At 41.8% G+C, this 21,267-nt stretch overlaps 2 protein-coding genes across 3 annotated transcripts; both read right to left on the reverse strand.

The window, feature by feature from the left end:
• Window positions 1-4,718: 4,718 nt before the first annotated feature.
• On the reverse strand, window positions 4,719-7,496 carry LOC4340422 (serine/threonine-protein kinase RIPK). Its single transcript, XM_015788981.3, has 4 exons — window positions 6,916-7,496; window positions 6,677-6,812; window positions 6,442-6,578; window positions 4,719-5,643 (listed from the first exon to the last, which is right to left on the reverse strand). Exons 1-4 carry the CDS (start codon window positions 7,261-7,263, stop codon window positions 4,984-4,986), a joined length of 1,281 nt encoding a protein of 426 aa, XP_015644467.1. The 5' UTR covers window positions 7,264-7,496; the 3' UTR covers window positions 4,719-4,983.
• Window positions 7,497-16,783: 9,287 nt separating this feature from the next.
• On the reverse strand, window positions 16,784-20,371 carry LOC4340424 (probable flavin-containing monooxygenase 1). 2 transcript variants are annotated; one of them, XM_015786264.3, is made up of 5 exons: window positions 19,889-20,370; window positions 19,269-19,506; window positions 19,011-19,186; window positions 17,472-17,821; window positions 16,784-17,382 (listed from the first exon to the last, which is right to left on the reverse strand). In XM_015786264.3, the coding sequence occupies exons 1-5, from the start codon at window positions 20,345-20,347 to the stop codon at window positions 17,052-17,054; spliced, it is 1,554 nt and encodes a 517-aa protein (XP_015641750.1). In that variant the 5' UTR covers window positions 20,348-20,370; the 3' UTR covers window positions 16,784-17,051. The 2 variants fall into 2 exon arrangements, with proteins under 2 accessions (XP_015641750.1, XP_025882417.1); XM_026026632.2 differs by lacking the exon at window positions 19,011-19,186 and having other exon boundaries at window positions 19,889-20,371.
• Between the last annotated feature and the right edge of the window lie 896 nt (window positions 20,372-21,267).

A 21,267-nucleotide genomic window follows, 5' to 3' on the forward strand; every position in this document is an offset into this window, starting at 1 on the left:
CCAAAAAAACTCAGCCATTTTTGCTCATATTCCAAACCCTCCATGCTTGAGAGACGTCGTCTTCCTTCTGTCATCCTTGGATCCTTCCAGCTCTGAAGCTCCAGCCATGCCGAGCACTGTAGAATTCAGCGGCTACCTGCTTTAACACCCTGGCCCCCTCCAGCAAGCTTCTTGCCTCTTCCTCCTTGTTCTCCAAAATAGCCCGATTTGATATATTATGTGCAATCTGAAAAATCACTTCCACAGATCATTTGGAATTATATTATCCAAGCAAGCCCTGTTTCTGATTTTCCAGATACTCCACAAAATAGCAGCTATTCCTATTGAAAGCAGGCTCCTATTCTTTTTAGAGAACTTGCTTAACCATCCACCCATTACTTCTTTTAACCCCCCAGGTATAGAACATGCAAAAACACAATGCATGGTATGCCACACAAAACGTGCTAAACTGCACTAAAAAAAACAAGTGATTTATGCTTTCATGTTTGTTGCAGAACTGACATTTTGCAGTACCCTTCCTCCATCCTCTTTTTATAAGATTGTCTTTTGTCAAAATACTATTTTTTAGAGCTAACCAAATGAGCACTTTAATTTTAATAGGAATCTTGAATCTCCAGATTTTCTTAAAGGGATAACCACTATCTTGCAACTTCATTGCCAATTGAGATCCCCTGCAGTACTGCATGTGCAGTACTGTAGGCTGACAGGGCCCACATGTCAGCCTGCAGTATTGCACGACCTGTGTCCCTTCATTGCATAGTAAAAAGATTTGACAGTAAAAACCCCACTTTTTGTAAGTGTCCAAATGAGCTTGTCTTTCCCATTTTGCAAAATTTTCCCATTACAAAGCTTTTATTAATGTTCTCATTTCACAGCCATATCCCCACCTAGTGTCCTTCTGAATTCAAAGGCATCCCAACCCATCTCAAAGACCTTTGCTATTGTTACTATTTTAGTGAAAGTTATATTATATAACCGAAAATGCTGCAGGCCGGGCGCCCGACGGGGGTGGAGCAGATCGGGCGCTCCCCCCGCGCGCCCCGTCCCCCACACGGGTGCATGCAGGCGCCTGGGCCCCACCATGTTTTCTGCCCCCACCTGTCATGTGTCTCCACTATATACTCCATTGCAACAAATCACCCACATAGTATTTTGGAAACCCTCTATTAAGGAAATTCGTTTCATTTTTTGTTCCACAAAAAATGTTTCACCTAGTGTACTTACAATGTTTCACTATGTATAAATCTAATGTTGTAGTGAACGAAACATTCTTTTGCAATAAATCACCCATATATTTTGGAAACCCTCTATTAAGGGAATTCGTTTCATTTTTTGTTCCACCAAATATGTTTCACCTAGTGTACTCATAATGTTTCACTATTGATAGATCTAATGTTGCAGTGAACGAAACATTCTTTTGCAACAAATCACCCACATATTTTGCAAACCCTCTATTAAGGGAATTCGAGGGAATTCGTTTTATTTTTTGTTCCACCAAAAATGTTTCACCTAGTGTACTTACAATGTTTCACTATGTATAGATCTAATGTTGCAGTGAACTGAAATATTCTTTCTCTATTTGCTAAAATATTTTTTTATATAAGGTGAAACAACGCCCGATTTAAACGATTGAAACATTTTCGATCTACTCAGTGAAACAATTCCGATATACTTGGTGGAACATCGTGCAATATTTAAAAATAATTCAATAATAAGCTAAAAAAATGTTCGTCAGAATATATCCATGTGTGGTCTTGTTTTGAAGATTTAATTGTAACGAATTTAATGATGCAATCGGATCATGCTGACGTCAGCGGCCGATTTTGGCCACTCCGGATCGGGTGACCGATGCGTAGTCCCCTCCTTAAATAACTCTCGGAATTGTTCAGCCAAAGTCCTGTCTCCTATCCATATGTCTTCGCAAATCAAAGTCATAGTGCCATTCCTTACTTCCTTTCTACAATATTTCAGAAAAAAAAAATCTTGTATCTCATCTCTCAAGTAGCCCAGACCAAAATTGTGAGTCTCCTGTTTTGTGTTTATCTAAACACAAAGTTTTGTTCTTCAAGTACTTGTCATACAACATACTCTGCCGAAGACCCTCATCATTCTCCAGCTTTCAAAGCCACTTCCCCAATAATGCTACTTTCATAGTATCTAAATAAATCAAGAATCCCCAGGCCACCCTGATCTTTTGGCCTACAAATCATTGGCCACTGGACTAAGTGATATTTCCTTATGCCTTGATATTTCTACCATAAAAATCTAGTTCTATAATGTATAGAGGTATACACCTTTTGGTAGTCTATAAAAAGACAACATGTATAGAGGTATACTACTTAGCCCTATATATTCAACTCCAAACTTCAACTTCCACTGCAAACTTCAACTTACTCGTTTTCCTTTAGCATGCTTTTCAAACGGTTAAATGGTGTATTTTTTTAAAAAAATATAGAAGTTGTTTAAAAAAGCAAATAAATCCATTTTTCAAATTTATAATAATTAATACTTAATTGATTATGTGCTAATGATGTTTCTCGTTTTGCATGCAACAAAAATCCACCCTCCCAAACGGGAGATTGAACGGGGCACTACATTTTACAAGTCAATATAGAACAGAATTTAGTTCCTTTTCTTTTTCAAGTCCAACAATAATCAGCTCATTCTTATCAAAGTTGATTTTTAAGCCAGACATATTTTCAAAAGAGGCAAAGTATGAATTTTATGTTTTTTGCTGACTCCTCAGAGGCATATGCATATTGCATAATAGCTACCCTATCTTCCGTATCTCCTTTCTATAACTCTTTTTTCTATAGCTAGATAGCAAGGGAAATATCGGATCACTAGTTTTTGTTAGGAAATCTTTTTGATTCCATCATCTGATAGATGAAAGGCAATTTAATTTTGTCAGATGCTTTTTTAAAATCTACTTTAAAAAGAATTCATTTTCTCTTTCTAAAATATAGATAATTCAGAACCTTATAAAGCATCGCTACCCCATAAAGGAGATGAGTGACATTTAAAAAACAAATAAGTATAAATTTATGTATCTGAATGGCATCTTTGCACTTGAGTTATTACCATATGGTTCAGTCTATCTATATTAAAGGTCCCATTGTAAAAGTCATCGATTTAATGATAACTTCATAATGCCGGTGTGAATATGAACATGTTGACAACCTGAACCTTTGTTGCCTTAGGCTTTAGCTAATTATTACATCGATTATACCTCCTTTATTTCAAAACAGAGGTGAGATGAATAAGAGGTAGGCTTTAGCTAATTATTACATCGATTGTACCTCCTTTATTCCAAAACAGAGGTGAGATGAATAAGAGGGATACTAGTATCTGGAGCTAAAAGGAATGGAAATTCAATTTAAAATGAGTATATTTGCCAAATCCTTAACTAAGGGAGACATTGATATTTCTCTTCAACTATCTATATAGAAATGAACTACTCCTCCCAATAGGAAAATGGGGGCCACACAGCAAAATGGGGGCCAGACATATGAAGCTCTCCTCTTTACAGGAACAACAAAAAAAGGTAAACTATCCAAAGTTTCAGATTCCCTGATGAGGAGGGAGTCAGGCAGACAGATGCAGTATCTGCATGCTGCAGCTGCTCGACACGAAATCGCACTAAACGGAGCTCATTGCTAAGCCAATTCGCTTGGCTTAGCTTCGCAGCCAGCAGAGCTGGGTCCTCCACCAGGGACTGCCCAAGAACATTGTCCTTGAGAATTTCACCTATATCCAACACTGTGCCCAATGATATATTGAACGGCACCCGAATCCGAACAACCTCACCAACAAGGGTTGAAGCTGGGCATATCGAACGGCACCCAAATCCGAACAACCTCACCAACAAGGGTTGAAGGTATGGCTGCGTCGACATCCTGTGCACTCTGTACCGTGACTATGCCATACTGGGGAATCGGTGGTGGTGGCGGCGGCGGTGGCGGCGGGCGGTGCTCTAATCGGGTCTCCAGAAGATGGCTCATCGTCCCTCCGCCGTTGCTGCCGCGCTCGACGTCATTGTCGCCATCTTGACGGGGAGTTACCATTGAATATATTTTGATAATATATTTGTTTTGTATTAAAAATGTTCCTATATTTTTCTATAAAGTTAGTCAAACCTAAATAAGCTTGACTAAGAAAAAAGTCAAACGACTTGTAATATGAAATGAAGGAAGTACTTTAAAAGAAGTAGCGGTGGTGGTTGTCTGGCTGACACCACCATCTGCTCTCATTGTAGTTTTGTAAATTACCCCCGTAAACTTCTATTTACTAAAAATCAATCAAATCTATCAATAGATTTGATCTATTGAAAAATGATAGGTAACACATTTTATGGCAAAACACATGTTATTTCTGGTACCTATTAAAATTATAATATATATTTTATCCGCAACAAAGAACGAGCATTCAGCTTTTTTTAAAAAAAAACTTGGGGAGGAATTCTGTACGATGTAAACCTGATAGGAACATTTGGCCCTTTGGATTGAAACCAAGGGTTAGAGTTTTTCAAATATAAAATACTAGTAAGTTCCCAAAGAATTGCTAGATATATGTGGATTTCTTTTAGGAAAGTCCCTTGTTACTTATTTAAACAAAGTTTTTGTAGATAAAAAAAGTTGAGCATTAAATTATTGTAGCAAAAAAAACTAATTACATGTAATAAACTTACCGTTCATAACATTTACAAAATTACAGGCATAAACATTAAAAGTCTTTAAAGTTAGATAAATCGTAGTTAAAATGAACAAAAGTTGCACATTGCATATGCGCCTAAAATCTAGAAAAATACTCCCCTTTTCTTTCTTACAAGTTACAAAGGGAGTTAAACAACTCTATTAATCAACGTTTCCCTTAGCAAATTCTTTAGACAAAAAACATCACGAACAAAGGTAGTATAATACAAATGAATCAAGGACCATGTAGTTTTGCTATGTACAAATTCAGTTTGTTTGTTCTATGTACTCATCAGATCACACTCGGTGGGCTCTCCGGTCGTTTCACCCTGCTCGCGTACCGGCCGTCGCGCAGCGGGCTCTCCGCGTGCACGGCCGACGTGACGTGCTTCTTTCCCCGCCGGCTCCCCCTCGCCGGCTCGTCGTCGCCGGCGTCGCCGGCGGCGCTACTCCCGGCCGCCGCCGCCGCCGCCTCCTCGCCGCCGACCGTGAACACGAACGGGCCCATGGGCACGTCGTCGTCGACGGCGAGCAGCGGCTCGAGCGCGTCGACGACGTCGCGCATGCAGGGGCGCGACTTGGGCACGCTCTGCAGGCACTGGTGCGCCACCTTCGCGGCGGCGTGCGCGGCGCGCGCCGAGTACTGCAGCTCGAGGCTGGGGTCCATGATGCGGTGCAGCCGGTCGGCGCGGCGGAGGTAGGGGCGCGCCCAGTCCACGAGGTTCTGCTCCCGGCCGCGCCGCCGCTTGTCGACGGAGCGGCGGCCGGTGAGCAGCTCCAGCAGAACGACGCCGAAGCTGTACACGTCGCTCCTCGCCGTCAGGTGGCCCGTCAGGATGTACTCCGGCGCCGCGTACCCGTGCGTGCCCATCACCCGCGTCGTCACGTGCGTCGCGTCCCCCTGCGGCCCCTCCTTCGCCAGCCCAAAGTCCGACAGCTTCGCCGTGTAATCCTGCAAATTTTTCCCATTTGACAAGTCAGCAAATTTGGCATCAAAGTGTGCCTATTTTAATGGGTCTATTAAGATGGAGTGGAGTTGTGGAGCGACAAAAACCCAGCTACACCTCTATAGTATAAATTTATGGAGCAGCTCCGCTAACTCCGCTCTAAAATTGAAGAATCTGTACCGTTTGACAGCTCTAACTCTACGTAAGTTAGAGTTGAAAGCTGTAGTTATGCCAAATGGGACCTAAGATCATAAATATTCTTGCAACTTCGTTCAAAACTAAAAAGAACTTGTGATTTTGTTGTGCATTTTGATTTCATTGATGTTGCTGTGGCGTTGTGGTAGTGGTTGGCATGTACCGTACTGACACGACAAAGCCAGTATGGCAGTTTGGATCGTTGAACTTAAAAAAACCGTGGGTTCCTAACGAACCAGACAAAGCCAATCAGTTCTACGCCCAACGACCGGCTTGTGTAATAAACAATCAAAGGTTTTGCTGCTAATTTGTCGCATTATTTGTCGCATTATTTTAATTAATCCTACTGTTGGAAGCTACGATTTTTGACCCGGCTGGAAACAGTTGACAACGTGCGATCCATTCGCCTGATTGGGCGTGTCGCGTATACAAAATAAACAACCACTACTACATTCTCAATTCATCCTACTTGCCCTACACTCTGCAGCTTAACAATGATTCAATTTTTAAACTGTGCTCTCAAATTGTAATCCCCCCAAATTGCAACACAAATCATGTGGTCAACACCAACGAATTTTGCTGTAAATTAAGCTTGCTGTGTGATTTACCTTGTCGAGAAGAATGTTGGAGGCCTTGAAGTCGCGGTAGATCACCGGCGTCTCGGCCTCGTGCAGGAAGGCGAGCCCCTTCGCCGCGCCGACGGCGATCTTCAGCCGCGTCGACCATGGCAACGAAGCAAGAAGATCTGCACACCCAATGAATCACACACTCGATTAGCAAAAGCTGCAACAGCTAACACACGGTAATTAACCCCAAATCATGTGGTAATTAGTAACTACTTACTCTTGAACAGGTGGTTCTCGAGGCTGCCTCTTGGCATGTACTCGTAGACCAGCATCCTGTGATCATCTTGGTTGCAGAATCCTACCAGCTTCACCAGATGAGGATGGCTCAGCATCCCCAGATACACCACCTCAGCCTGATCACAAAAATTAACGAGAAAATCATTATTATCAGTTCATCATCACATCAGACGAGCTGGATGTATGATTCGGCAGCAGAAGAGACAGCGGCAAACTCACCAGCCACTCGCGGTGGCCCTGGACGCCGTCGCTGTCGAGGTACTTGACGGCGACGTGCTGCGACTCGAGGGCGCCGGGGCGGAGCTCGCCGTCGACGAAGCCCTTGTACACCGGCCCGAACCCGCCCTCGCCGAGGAAGTTGCTGGTGGAGAAGTTCTTGGTCGCCGCCTTGAGCTCGTCCAGGGTGAAGGCGTGCAGGTTCGTCTTCGCCAGCGTCCGCGACAGGTCCTCCAGCGACAGCGACCTGAGGTTCACCGTCCTCCGCCGCCGCAGCGCCGGCCTCTTCCCTGCTTCCTCCTCCGCCTCCTCCCCTCCCCTCCCAAAGCACGCAAACAGCCCCCTCGCCATGCCTCGCCTGTTGATGCCCGCAAGCTGTTCGACCGCTGCTCCGCCCGACCAATCAACCAAAGAAGCCAAGAATCGTCGCCGCCGGAGAAGAAGGCAAGTCAAGAATCGTCGGCGGCGGAGCTGGTCCTCCGATTCGAGCTGGGAGAAGGAGAGATGGCGCGGGAGGTATATAAAGAAGAAGTGGGTGGCTTTGGATTGGATCAGATGCTACTCTAATCAGCTTGTGGCTGCGTGAATCAGTGGCTTCCGGGTGGGTGGGTTAATAATAACTCGTCAGGAAAGAGATGGGATGTCCTCTTCATTTGACCTGATTACTCAAAGTTAATTCCAGCAGGTGGTGTAATTCGATGGGCTTACAATTAATTAATCGACTATGCTTTCATTTTTTTAACCGTGTTTATCATTGAATCATTGGCGATGCTGTACTTGAATTTTCCTCCCAGTTAGTTAGTGGGTGAAAGCTACTTGGAAAGCATAATATGGGACCAATGGCTTTGGTGATGGGTGATGTATGTGAGTTGCATCCATGGATGGATGGCTTGCCATGGATGGTGACACACTAACACCCACTGAAACTTCCTTGGTGGAAAGGAACAAGAGGAGTGGTTTGTTCTTATCAATTTTTAGGGGAGTTGATTGCTGTGTTTTAGGTGAGTGATCCTGGCCCTTCAACTTAATATACATGGATAATAAGATCATATTAGGTGATCTACTGATGTTACAAGTTCCAACAGGAGACGAACATGATTGGCTGGCTGGGTGTTTAGAATTGTTACAGGCCTCACCAATTTTTCGTACTCCGTTTTGTTTTTTTTTCCTCCGGGACTGAAGTCTTTGTAATAAAGGAAAAAAAATTAGTGGCAACTATTTTTTAAACATGGCTATTTTTTTTCCCAAATAAATTCTAGTATGGGTGGTAAAAAGTATGTTCGGCTTTTCAAATATTCCCTTTGGTTATATGATGTTTTAGATTAGATTTGACCAAATTTTTAACTTTGGACTATCAATGAAGTTTGAAATACATAGTTTAACGAACATAAAAATGTCTTGTGTAAATTTGTGTTGAAAAGTACTTTGATAATCTTTAACTTTATTTTATAAAAAATATTGTGGTCAAAACCACAACTGAAAGAACCGTTAAAAGGTTCAAACATGATTTTTTTTCTTTTTTTTTTTTACCCAGGGGAGTAACGCATTGAACTCCCAAACTGTAAACATAGGGTACTTTGAATACTCCATTCATACTTGTAATAAGTTTAGGCATGTTATTATAGACTTCGGTTCACGTTTGATTTGAAGTTTGTATATTAAATTATAGTGCTTTAAAACTTTAAATTTCATCAAAATAGAAACAAAATGATTTGTCAAAATGTTATTAACGTGATCATAGATCTAAATCTATGAAATTATAAGGTTAGAAATACCCAGTTTAAAAACTTTAGATCTGAAGCTGTGTAAATAAAATCTTATTCATAATGGAATTATTGTTCCAATATGTTGGGTTTTTTTTTTACAGTTCTATTCAAAATGTGACGCCGCCGTTTATTGCATCTTGCATACTTGTTCAGTTCTGCATGCTTCATGCGCACAAGTCGAAAAAAAAAACGCACGGATTCTTCCACGACCGGGTCAAATGGATCACAGGAATGTACTGTACAGATCACAATTCTTTATGAAAAACAATGTTCAGTTTTTTTTCTGACCGAAAAGTACAGATTACAGTACATGACAAAACTTGATGCCAACTCGTTGACACGTTCCGTTCCGTTCCATGACCCAGCCAGGCAGCCAAACGCCCAAACGTACCCCGGTTAGTTGAAGAAGAAAAAAAAAAGCCGGCGCTAAGGGTTTTCCTGACTGATAAAAACTGGCACCGTGACACGAATGATAATTATAAATGCTGATTCTGTAAAAAAATTTGGCACTGATAATAGTTATATATGTTGGTTTTCTATTAAAACACAACAAAAAAAATAGTGCCTAGTTTTTAGTGAGCTAGAAAAATATATCAAACCGATCAGTTTCATTTGCAACCACTCGAGACTCCGAGCGCATACGTCTCTCCTCCTCTCTTGCTCTCTCTCTCTCTCTCTACTCTCTCCATTTTCTCCCAACCACCTAATCCTGGCCAACGAGCAATGGGGCCAACAAATCCACCTCTCCTCGACGGGTGGCCACCAAATCCAGTTATCTCGAACTTGGGGAGCGGTCAGATCCGCCTTTGTCATCGTCAAGGTATGGGGAGAGGTAGTGACAACAAGACTAGATCCATCCTGATCGCCTCCCCTTCATCCTCGCTACGCTCGAAGAGGCCAGATCCTACCATCTACATAGCTCGATGAAACAACGAAGCAAAGATAGAGAAGTGATAACCTTTTTTGATAGCTGGGGAAGGGAGACGCATAGGGTGTGGGCGGCGGGGTGACAGAGGCTAGGAGCAAATCTACAAGCTCAACTCTAGCTCGATGGATGAGCGACGTTGTCTCCACTTCACCCATAGATACCTCATTGTGTTCCCCTCCACTTGGCTCTAGACAATGATGTTGAATTTATAGTGTGATTTAGGTTTTCTTTTGGCTCGAAGCATGCACATATTCTGGGATATTATGTGAATGATTTGTCATTCTTCCATTCATTTAGTTTTTTAACAGTTCCATTAATTTAGTTAATACAATCATATTAACTTGATTCATGGATCTGACTCAGTGCTTTTTTTTTTTACTCGTGGAAAGCCATCAATGTCGGTTCTCAAATCTAACATCGATGATCCTTTCACATGAGTGGCTGGATGAGCAGTGGAATAGGCACCACGTAGTGTCGTGGGGTAAGAGAATTATGGTTCGTATATCTTGGGGTTTTTTCACTGTTCTATCTGTTCTATTTAAAATGTGACTCGGTAGTTTATTGCATCTGGTGTAGTAAGGCTATTCTCAACCCAATAATTAGGATAGTGTCCATAGCATTAAATAAGCTGCCATCTAGAATGAAAAATGATGCGGCAAGTGAATAAATGAGGAAAGAGAAGGAAACCATGTCTTGCATGAGACATGATTTCTACACAATATTCAAGATATCATATGAGATAAGATATCATATGAGATAAGTAGCATTAAATTCAAGTATGAAATAATGGTGTTTGCATTGAAAGAGTAGTGTCTAGTACTAGTTTTTTTTTATGATATGGAGTTTATGGAAACTATGTCTAGTGTTTTGGGTTGGGAATGACCTAATATAACCTGCATGCTTCATGCCCACATGTCGAGAAAAAAAATGCATGATTCTTTTACGACCGGGTCAAACGGATCACAGGAATGTACAGATCATAATTCTTTTGAAAAACAATGTGAAGTTTTTTTTTTCTGACAGAAATGTACAGATTACACGACAGCTTGATGCACTCCGTTAACACGTTGACACTTTCCATTCCAGAGTGTTTCTCACATGCCTCTGTTCAGTCTCCGTACGAGTTTTACTTTCACATTTCTTTAGCAAATATATATACGGGTAGAAAGTGGCTTCCCACAAATAAGAACAACAGAGGCGATCGTGCTTTCTGCACTTCAACTTTTAGGCCACCTTGTATTTCGTCGAAGTAGCCAAGCAAGTATATGCCAACTGGTAAAGTTATCAAACATGTTGATAGCATAGTTAGGTTGTACACTCTTCATTTCACAATGTAAGTTACTCTAGCATATCCTACATTTATATTGGTGTTAATGTATCAAGACATATATATCTATCTAGATTTATTAACACCAATATAAATATAAGAAATATTAGAATGACTTACATTGTGAAACGAAGGAAGTAAGTGGGAATGTCATATTCTTTTGCTTGGTCCTCATGTCTTGGCATTTTTCTTAAGATAATACTCTCTCCATCCCAAATATAATGCGTTCACGTATTTCAAGATTCCACCTTCAAAACATTTTGACCAACATTTAGTACAATATAAATTTAATTTTACTTGCTAAAAATTATATCATTGGATTGACATTTGAATTTCCTTTCATATGATTATAATTTTGCTACTACAAACCTTATAATATATAAGAAATTATAAGATAAACATTAGTTTTGAAAACCGTGTCAAATTTGACCATGCCTTATATTATGGAATAGAGGGAGTAGAATAGAACTCCAATCTTTACTCAACGAGCTACAACCAATTATTACATAAATTCGTGCAAAACCAGCGCACATCATCAAGTCTAAAAAAACACACCCAAATAATTGAAGCAAACGCAAGCTAATAATCGCTCACACAAAATAAAGACCCCTTAATTATTGAATCCCATATATGAATCTCCAACCGAAATTGACGAAAAGCTATATGACCGTTGCATGTCTTGGCAATTTATGCCGGTGGTAAAGTGTTTAGTATAACTGAACGACAAGGAGAGCTCAATCTGTACAATCGTAGGCTAATGGAGTTTTCTTTGTCCCTTTTAGGTAGCACAAAATCTTTGAACGTTCGTAAATCTTGAACGACTGTCTGCCTGACCGCGTTTGTGACTTGTGCACCAATAGATAAAACTTTTGAGGCATGTTAGGAAAACCCTTTCGGTCCTTTTCAAAAGAATTTGATTCATTAATTCAAATTTTCAGAGCAGCGAAACTTGCAAAGTGAAGTGGAGTATTCAAATTTTCAGAGCACGTGGTGAAAACGAAGCACTGCTCACACTCACACAGAAAATCGTGGTGAAAACGAGAGCACTGTTCACAATTCACACCTAAAAACGTCGGACCCACCAAAAATAGCTGAGATATAAGAGGATATAGGTGAGATATAGCAATCACATTTTTTTTAAGGAACACGGGGGAAATCCCCACCTAAATTAGATTAAACCAGACAATCGTACAAGAACAATCACATTAGGAAAAGGCAAGAAAATAATATTGAAAATGTGATTGCATATTTTTAGCAAAATTGCTTGACAATTCAAGGAGAGCTTCACAGTTTAATGGATTGGTAAACCACCAATCGAGCTTTCTTTTTCCTTTAAGCAGATAAAATTGAACGATTGTAAAATGAAAAAAAAAATTGAACCACTGTCAGTGTGCTGACCGTGTGGCTAGGGTTCTGGGATCCGATTGCAAAAGGAAAAAGGAAAAAAATAATAAGAACCCGCCAAAATATATGAGTTTGAAAAGTTTCGAACGAAGTTTGATTCAAATTTTAACAAATTTAGACCAGGCTGAGACGAATTGGGAGTTACATGTTGTCTTTGAGGCACGTTAGGAAACCCTTCGTTCTCAATAGAATTTGGTTCATGAATTCACATATTCAGGGGCAGCGAAACCTGGAAAGCGAAGTGATCGATCGCACGTGGTGAAAACGTTGCACCGCTCGCAGTTTCCACACCGAAATCGTGGTGAACCGGTGAAAACGTAGCACCAGCACCGTGTTCACACTTCACAACGAAAAAACGCCGTCGCCCGGCACACGCGCGTCGGCGTCCCGCCGTCGCGATCGCTCGCTCGCTCGGCGCTCGCGCCAAACCCATCGAATAAAGCAGAGTCCCCGCCGCACGCAACGCAGCCGACGCACACGTGCTCAACCCGATCGATCCAGGCGCGCGCGCAGCCACGCAGGCAGGAGCCGTGCCGCGGCGCCACACGACAAAACGGGCGCAAGCGACGCGCGCGACTCTCGCGATGCGTTGTCCGAGCTGTTTGACACAGGACTAGCTCTAGCTCTAGTTCTCATCAAATTAGAGGTCAGCCAAACAGTTTTAACTTAATCTCAAATAAGAGTTGAGTTAGGTAAAACTCTTTTATAAAATAAAACTAGAAATATGAAACTGGGTTTAGGCAGCTCCACAACCCCACTTCAAATTCAACTTTTAAAGTTAAATTTAAGAGTTAAAGCTCTACTAAAGGTCTGTTTGGCATAGTGGAGCTAGAGCTCAGCCAAACAGCTCCACCTAAAATAAGAGCGAAGCTTGGTAGAGCTCTCTTACAAAATGAGATGAAGCTCCACAACTTTATTTCAGATCCAAATCCTGAAGCTAAATTTATAATTGGAGCTCTATCTAACCGACGCTAAACAGACATGGATCTCTCCTTCGCTCCGCGCCGCGAGCCTTCTCGCGTCACGACTCACGTGCCGAGAGCGGAGGGACTAGCCGCGACTCCTCCTCCGTCAGCCGCGCGGCCTGCGCCTGCGCGAGCCGGGGCCTCGCTTGACGGCCTTGACCGAGATCGCGGTTCGTGTCCGGACTCTGGCCAGGGCTGACTAATCTTTCAAATTGGCACGTTTTCTGTGCTGTTTTGACCGTGTTTTATCATACTGTGGTGGGTTTTTTTTTTCTTTCTGAGCAAAGACAACGTGTATTGCTATTACAGAGGGGATAACGTAAAGTTGGGGACTTCAGGTGTGCTGAATTTAACGTAGGACAGGTGGGTTGGGTTGTTGCAATAGTTGACTTCATATGTAACTTTACATGGTACTACTTCGGTGCGATATAGGCCATATGCTCCACATTTGGGGCACAGACTTTTTCTTCCTCTGGCACTGCTTCTTTCTGGCCCCCATTTTACAAGTTTCGGCTTTGCGAGCAGCGTTCTGTGCAACGGTTGAATAATGATGTGTCACAGTTTTCTGGTAGGATATGGAGTAGTAATTGGACGACTAGAAATATAGGATAACACGCATGGATCCGGATCATGTTCCATCGTACCGCGGACAAACACTGTGGATGCAAGGAGAACAATAAATAAATCCTGTGAACAGTACAATCTGGTGCGCTAAACCAACTGAAATATTCGGACGATTAAACTTAGACTATGTGTCATCTAGATACGTAAAGGCGTTGTAGAGGCCGGGTTTATCCTATTTTATAAAAGAAAGATATATAAAAGCGTAAATACACATATGCTTATTTAATCATAGTTTAATATATCATCCGAAGTTCAAAATACAAATGAGATGGATCAGGAGTTGACGTGGCTATCCAGCATGGCATGATGAAAGTTTTGCACTTAGGCCACTTTGCTACTTTATGCCCCTAATTCGACTGCCGCCACTTCCACTGTGCCCGTGAAAAATGAGGCGAAGAGCTGACGATTAGATAGCAACAATCGTTGGGGATAGGAGTTTCTTAGAGCCGAGATAGAAGATGCGATAGGGAGAGAGTGATCTCGCAAGTTTTGTGTGGCGTGATTGTGATCTTGAAGATGGACGGTGGATCTCGGATTGTGCGTGGATCACGGTGACAATAACATTGCACCGGATGCATGGATCATCTTCTCTCGTGGCGGACCCAAAAAAAATTACACTTGGTGTGCCCATTCTAGCGATCACTCCACCATTTTTTTTTAAAAAAAAAACCCAATTCCGATGGCAAATTTTGGTCGGATTTTTGAAAATTCTATTCAAATGTCGTCCATAATTCATGAAGGGAGAATAGCTAATACGGTCCCTGAAGTTTTGTTTCGGGCTCAGTTTAGTCCCTGAGGTTTCAAAACGTCCAAACAAATCCTCCAAATTAGTCATTTGGGTTAACATAGTCCTTGGACCCAAAAAAATGCCACATAAGCATGCCAAGTCATTCTTGCATGCAACAATACAAATGAAATGACCATTCTACCCTTATCATATAAAAAAGAAAGAAAAGAAAAAATAAAGGAAAAAAAAGGACAATAGGAAGGAACGAACAAAAAGGCCGGCCCATTACTCTATCTGTTTGTTTTCTCCATCTAAACCCTGATTATAATGTGTGAACCATTTATCTTCTTTTGCATGTATTGTATCTAATAATATATATTATTTATTTATTGTGAGTAGTTAAACGTGCACGCAAACAGATATAGAACAATTCAACTCTGTACTGCACGGAATTATCAAAATCCTAGAAATAACAAAACCGTGTAAGTAGGTAAAAGTAGCAACTATATTTTACCCAATCAACTCAAATTGCAATATAAAAGTTATAGCCAACATGCATGACATAATTGTGCATGACATAATATAAATGGTTCACACATTATAATCAGGGTTTAGATGGAGAAAACAAACAGATAGAGTAATGGGCCGGTCTTTTTGTTCGTTCCTTCCTGTTGTTTCCTTTTCTTTTCCTTTATTTTTTTCTTTTCTTTCTTTTTATATGGTAAGGCTATAATGGTCATTTCATTTGTATTGTTGCATGCAAGAATGACTTGGCATGCTCATGTGGCATTTTTTGTGGGTCCAAGGACTATATTAACCCAAATGATTAATTTCGAGGACTTATTTGGACGTTTTGAAACCTCAAGGACTAAATTGAGCCCGAAGCGAAACTTTAGGGACCGTATTAGCTATTCTCCCATTCAGTAAATATCTGTAAGACTCAGAACAATCAATCCCATATCCTAATCTATCTAGATATTTTTCTTTTTTTCCTCCACTGTTTCTTTTCATCAAGTCCTTTCCTCTTCTCCTGATTTGATTTTTTGATGATTAAAAGATCTCCAGGCAAACCATGATCATTGTTATATTCTATTTTATGAGAGAATTCTATTTTTATGTCCTCTGATTACGTACTACATCCTAGTATTTTTCCAAAAAAATTGGGTATACCGGTGCCAACCAGGCACACCCCCTAGGTCCACCCATGATCTTCTCCCTACCACGCCATCTCTCTTGACACGGGGACCAACTTTGGTCCTCTTAATCATCGTCTCTTTTCCTTCTCTCCCACCGACGTGGTGAGAGTCGATTTGGCTGTAGCAGGAGTTGATTTGGGAGTATACTATAGTTATAGTGGAATGATCTAAATGTAAAACTTTCAGACACTTTGGATGGCCGTTCTTGAGCTGCACCATCTGTTGTCTAGATTCCATGTGATACATTACACATTTTATAAAGCACAAAGATGACACCAGTTTCCCCCAAAAAAAGGAAAAAGTATAAGTACCAGTTGTGTTTCTTGACTGTGCATTTTCAATCGGATAGCAAAGAGCTGATGCAAATTACAGTCTCTCTTCATGGATTCAATTCCAATGCATATGTCGGCAGTCAGCACAAGCTGCGACAAGTTGAGCAATAGGGTGGTTTTGATCCGAAGAGGCGAAGAATCAACGATCTTCTTCCGGTTGTTTCTGCAGTCATTCACGTACGGATATTCAGCACTGTTGACTCACCATTTTGGGCTCATTTGAATAGTAGGATTAAGAAAACATAAAAATATGAAAAACATAGGATTTTAATATGAATGTGAGTGTAAAACAGAAGATTGCAAAACATAGAAATGACCGTTTCATCGGACCGTAAGAAAAAATGCAGGAATTAGATGAGAAATAAAAAACTCAAAGGAAAGTTTCCATGAGATTCTACCTCATGTTAGATTTCCAACAAAATTTACATGCCATTAGGCATTACATAGGAAATCATAGGATTTCATAAGATTTATTTCTTTAATTCAAAGCACTATAGGAAAATTTTCTATAGGAATGAAATTCTCTAAAATTTTTATGAATTTCCTTTAAATCAAATGAGGCCATATACTCTTGTTTTTTTCAGACACATCACACATGTATATCTCGAAAAGGTATCGTGCTCTCTGTTAGATTTTAGCCAGACGGAAATAGATATACACGAACAATGTTTTGCAGAAGAACGATGGGCGATGCAACAAAGTTTTGGAACAACGCTTATTTCCTCGACTTATTTTCCTCTTCATATCGCAGCCCAACTTATTTTCCCCTTTCTGAAAGCCCAACAATTCCAAAGTTCATGTTCTTTTTTATCGTATACTCGTGATCAACACATCAGTGATCGATCGATCACTGATCAGTTTCACTTGAGTTCAGACTTCAGAGGATACCAGCGTAGCTGCAAGAATCCCTTTCTTCCTCCTCGGCTCGTACCCCATGTCCCGGCACATCTCGTCGTTGTACCACGTGCTAACGCCGCCGAGGCACGGCTTGCCGCCGCCGCCCTCGCCGTGCCTCCTCATCGCCAGGTGTTCGTCCCACTCCGCCGCGCTCGCCTCCATCCGCACGACGCTCGGCAGCCGGAACGCGCCGGCGAGGAGGTGCGCCACCCACTTGGCCATCATCTCGAAGGTGTAGATGCTCGTCAGGTTCTCGGTGTACCCGATCACCGCCATCTGCGGGATCCGCGGGTGCACGCACTGCCTGCACGAACGAATGAATGCTCATCGGCGGCGAGACGCTGGCCGGCTCGCCGGCGAACGGATCGTTGACGGCGATGTGCGGAGTATCACCTGTACAGAGGAGCTGCTACTATCTGCTGCTTGAACGTCGCCGAGACGAACATGTCCGTGAGCTTCTGGTCGCCACGGAAGCCGGTGGCGAGCACGACGACGTCGGCGTCGACGCGCTCGCCGGTGTCGTCGTCGTCGAGCACCAAGCCGTCCGTGCAGAAGCTGAAAGATCTTGCCCTCTTGATCAGGATGCTGCCTTCCTCCACCCTGTCGTAGAACTTGTCGGGGAGGACTCCGAGCCGGCAGCCCGACATTGATCCCGCGAAGCTCTCCTCCGGCACCATCCCGTGCTTCTCCATCGGGATCTGCATCTTGAAGTAGGTCTCTGCCAGCTTCGACAGCAGCCATCTCTGAAACAAAAAAAAGCATTTTCAGTATCAAAACAGCTAGTACTTGATATAGTTAAAATTCGTGAGCACTTTTCTGGTCTTAGTAGAATCCTATCATCACTATTATATCGAAGAAATGCCCGGTGAAAAATACACTACTACTATTGATATAACCTACTCCCTCTGTCAAAAAAAAAAAACAAACCATGGTTTCTATGTCCAACGTTTGACTGTCCGTCTTATTTAAAAAAATTATAAAACAATTAAAAAGATAAGTCACGCATAAAGTATTAATTATGTTTTATCATCTAACAACAATGAAAATACTAATTATAAAAAAATTTCATATAATACGGACAGTCAAACGTTGGCACGGAAATCTACGGTTTGTCTTTTTTTTTTTGGACGGAGGGTTTGATTTTTTTTTGATAGAGTAGTAGTTCTAAAAAAAATAAAGTAAAATAATTCCAACTATGCTAAAAATTCAATTACAAATTTGAAATTCATTTTAAAATTACAACATGGATATTGAAATTTTCGAATTTACTTGTCTGTTATACATAATTCGAATGTGTACACATTAAAATAAGGAAACATTGTTTCTTCCATAATTGGGATGCAATAATTGATACTAGTATGCTTTCAATATCAATATATCTTTCCGCCGCCTAGTTGGATCGATGTTCCGTAAATGGTCCAAAATAGTTTGTTGTCCCTTAAAAAGGTCCAACTACTTTTGGCTCCATCGTTTGGTTTATTCATGGAATAATCCAAACGACATATTTGTATACGAAAAATAATTTATGAGTAAAACTTTTATATATGTGTCCTTAGCGATCCAAAATCAAAGGCTGAAAAATAAACTTCGATGAAAAAAACCTCAAAATCAACTCCAAATTTAAGGCTAAAGATTTAAATTTTGGCTGAGTATAAGCATAAGCGAAAAGATGAGGTTATTTATTTACAAGCAATAGCTACGGTAATACTAGTAACCAGTCAAATAAAAAAGAAAAGACGAAAGATCTAAATTTTTTCTACTATACCGATATAAATACCATCGTAAAAATGCATACATAATCAAGTTGAATTGGGAAAATTATTCTAAATTATCGAGGGATGTATGTCACCTAAATAATTAAAAAAATTAAAAAAATCAACCGTATAAATTAATGTACGATCTATCACTTCACAAACGTGTAACATCACAAACCAAAGGGGTGAGCAGAATTGCGAGGAGGGCCAATGCAAGCCCCTCGCCGGGCTTGTGAACGGTGAGCTCGGCCAGCCGGTTGCAGAAGAGGTGTCCAAGGCTGACGCCCCACACGAACCCGCCGTTCACCATCCACCGCCCGCTCCGGCAGATCATGGCGCACGGATACCTGCCACCTGATCCATGGCAGGCAGCACGCACGCTCAACAGTTCATCACAGATCGATTAATTACTCTCGCCGCGAAATGTGGATCTTACCGTTTGCAGCGGCGCACTCCGCCACCGTGTCGAAGGCCGACTTGCCGGAGCCGACGACGGCGACGCGCTTGCCTCTGATCAGCTCGTCGGCGGCGGCGTGGCCCATGTTGGAGTAGTCCATGGAGTGAAGCACTTGGCCGTGGAACACTTCGGGGCCTCGGTTGGGTGGAAATGTTGGGGTGTGGGCAACTCCACTGAATCTCCCAGTGCAGAGTATCAGGAAATCGACCCTGTGTATCTGTACACCAAGATACCTCTCTTTGAAATATTCTGATCATATATTTCTCTTTGAAATATTCTGATCATATATTTCAAGTTCCGTTTGAAATGTTACTGTAATTTAACTGTACGTGTGCAATTTGTGATAAACCAATTGAAATGAGCTTGAAATTGGTAGCTACCCTCTCCATTTCATATTAATTATAAATCGTTTTAACTTTTCGTAGTCATTTTCTTAATTTGATGAGAAAATTAGAAACATCTACAATACCAACCTAGTTTCATTAAATGTAACGTTGAATATATGTTTGTTTTGTGTTAAAAATATTTCTATAAAATTGATCAAATCAAACATAAATAAATTTGACAAAAAAATTCAAGTAGCACGTGAACTTAATTACCTGGGTAGCTTCGGATCCAGGGTGCTGCACCGTGAGAAGCCACTCGCCGGAGCCGTCGCCGAAGGCCTCGCCATTCCCCGACCACCGCTCCCACGCCGCCGCCTCCTCATCGGGCACCCCGGCGTACTCGGCGGCGAGCACCTTGCAGCCGAACCGGACGCACTCCGTCACGCCGTGGCGCCGCGCGTAGGCGGCGAGGTATTCGACCACCTGGTCGTGCCGCGGGAACACCTCGGCGCCCGACACGTCCGCCGGCCACGGGAAGTCGGAGAACCGGTAGGCGAACGCCGGCGTCTGCAGCCTCGTCGACGCCAGCGTGCGCCTCCACACGCCGCCGACGCCGTCGCCGGCGGCCTCGAAGACCACCGGCCGGAAGCCCTTCGCCAGCGCGTGCTTGCACGCCGTCAGGCCGCTGGCGCCGGCGCCGACGATGGCCACACGCTTCTTGGTCGCATCCATCGATAGAATATTGAAGCGCTAGCCAGCCTGAACATTTATATACTTCATCCGTTTCACAATGTTATTCATTCTAATATTTTTCATGTTTATATTGATGTTAATGAATCTAAATAGATATATATGTCTAGATTCATCAATATCAATATGAATGTGAGATATGCTAGAATGACTTACATCGTAAAACGGAGGGAGTAGATATATAGTAGTAATGTAACATGGCCTAAGCCCTTGTTGGGGTTAATCCCCTTAGAGAAGGGATTAGAGGGCATTAAGGGAGAATTATTTTACACCATATCCTTCTTATTTTTTTGGGGATTAATAATTGAATAATGTCTTACAGAAAGCTACGGATAAACAATGAGGACAACAACTCTATCATCCATCGAGCATCAGTAGGTGGTAATGGGTCACGGGCCCTTTCAGAACCCATCTCAATACTTTAAATCCGTACTTCTGGGAAGTTTAAAAATCTATTAAATCTTACTCCAATCTCTTTGGACCCATTCTTTATATTTTGTAGGTTAAAAAGTTTGGCTCCGTTACCACCGGGCTGTGTTTGCAATCCTAAGTTCCCAACATGTACAGTGTACATTTATTAGCGTGTGATTAATTAAATATTAGCTAATTTTTTTTCAAAAATAGATTAATATGATTTTTTTTAAACAACTTTCGTATAGAAACATTTTATGAAAACATAGCAGTTTGAAAAACATGCGCGCGGAATATGATGGAGAGGGGTTGGAAATCCAGGATTGCAAACACAGCCCTAAGCACCATGCTCTAGACCAAGCTGAAAAGGTTCACAACAACATGCTTCCTCGTGCAGCGCTCATAAACTGGCAAGCAACAGTTTTGGGTACTTTTACACATCTCTTCCTTTAACTGGGATGGGATAACGATATTCCACTTTTAAGCACTGA

This window comes from Oryza sativa, chromosome 6 (assembly GCF_034140825.1).
Source record: "Oryza sativa Japonica Group chromosome 6, ASM3414082v1".
Classification (NCBI taxonomy): domain Eukaryota; kingdom Viridiplantae; phylum Streptophyta; class Magnoliopsida; order Poales; family Poaceae; genus Oryza; species Oryza sativa.

What these genes read in the sequence shown, in the direction of transcription:
- LOC4340422 (XM_015788981.3), bottom strand. Translation starts at nt 7,263, where the DNA reads ATGGCGAGGGGGCTGTTTGCGTGCTTTGGGAGGGGAGGGGAGGAGGCG. An exon ending in CGAGAACCACCTGTTCAAGA is followed by an intron (nt 6,579 to 6,676) that starts GTAAGTAGTTAC and finishes TTGGGTGTGCAG; the next exon opens with ATCTTCTTGCTTCGTTGCCA. An exon ending in CCAACATTCTTCTCGACAAG is followed by an intron (nt 5,644 to 6,441) that starts GTAAATCACACA and finishes AAAAATTTGCAG; the next exon opens with GATTACACGGCGAAGCTGTC.
- LOC4340424 (XM_015786264.3), bottom strand. Translation starts at nt 20,347, where the DNA reads ATGGATGCGACCAAGAAGCGTGTGGCCATCGTCGGCGCCGGCGCCAGC. An exon ending in CTGGATCCGAAGCTACCCAG is followed by an intron (nt 19,507 to 19,888) that starts GTAATTAAGTTC and finishes CTTGGTGTACAG; the next exon opens with ATACACAGGGTCGATTTCCT. An exon ending in GTAGCAGCTCCTCTGTACAG is followed by an intron (nt 17,383 to 17,471) that starts GTGATACTCCGC and finishes TCGTTCGTGCAG; the next exon opens with GCAGTGCGTGCACCCGCGGA.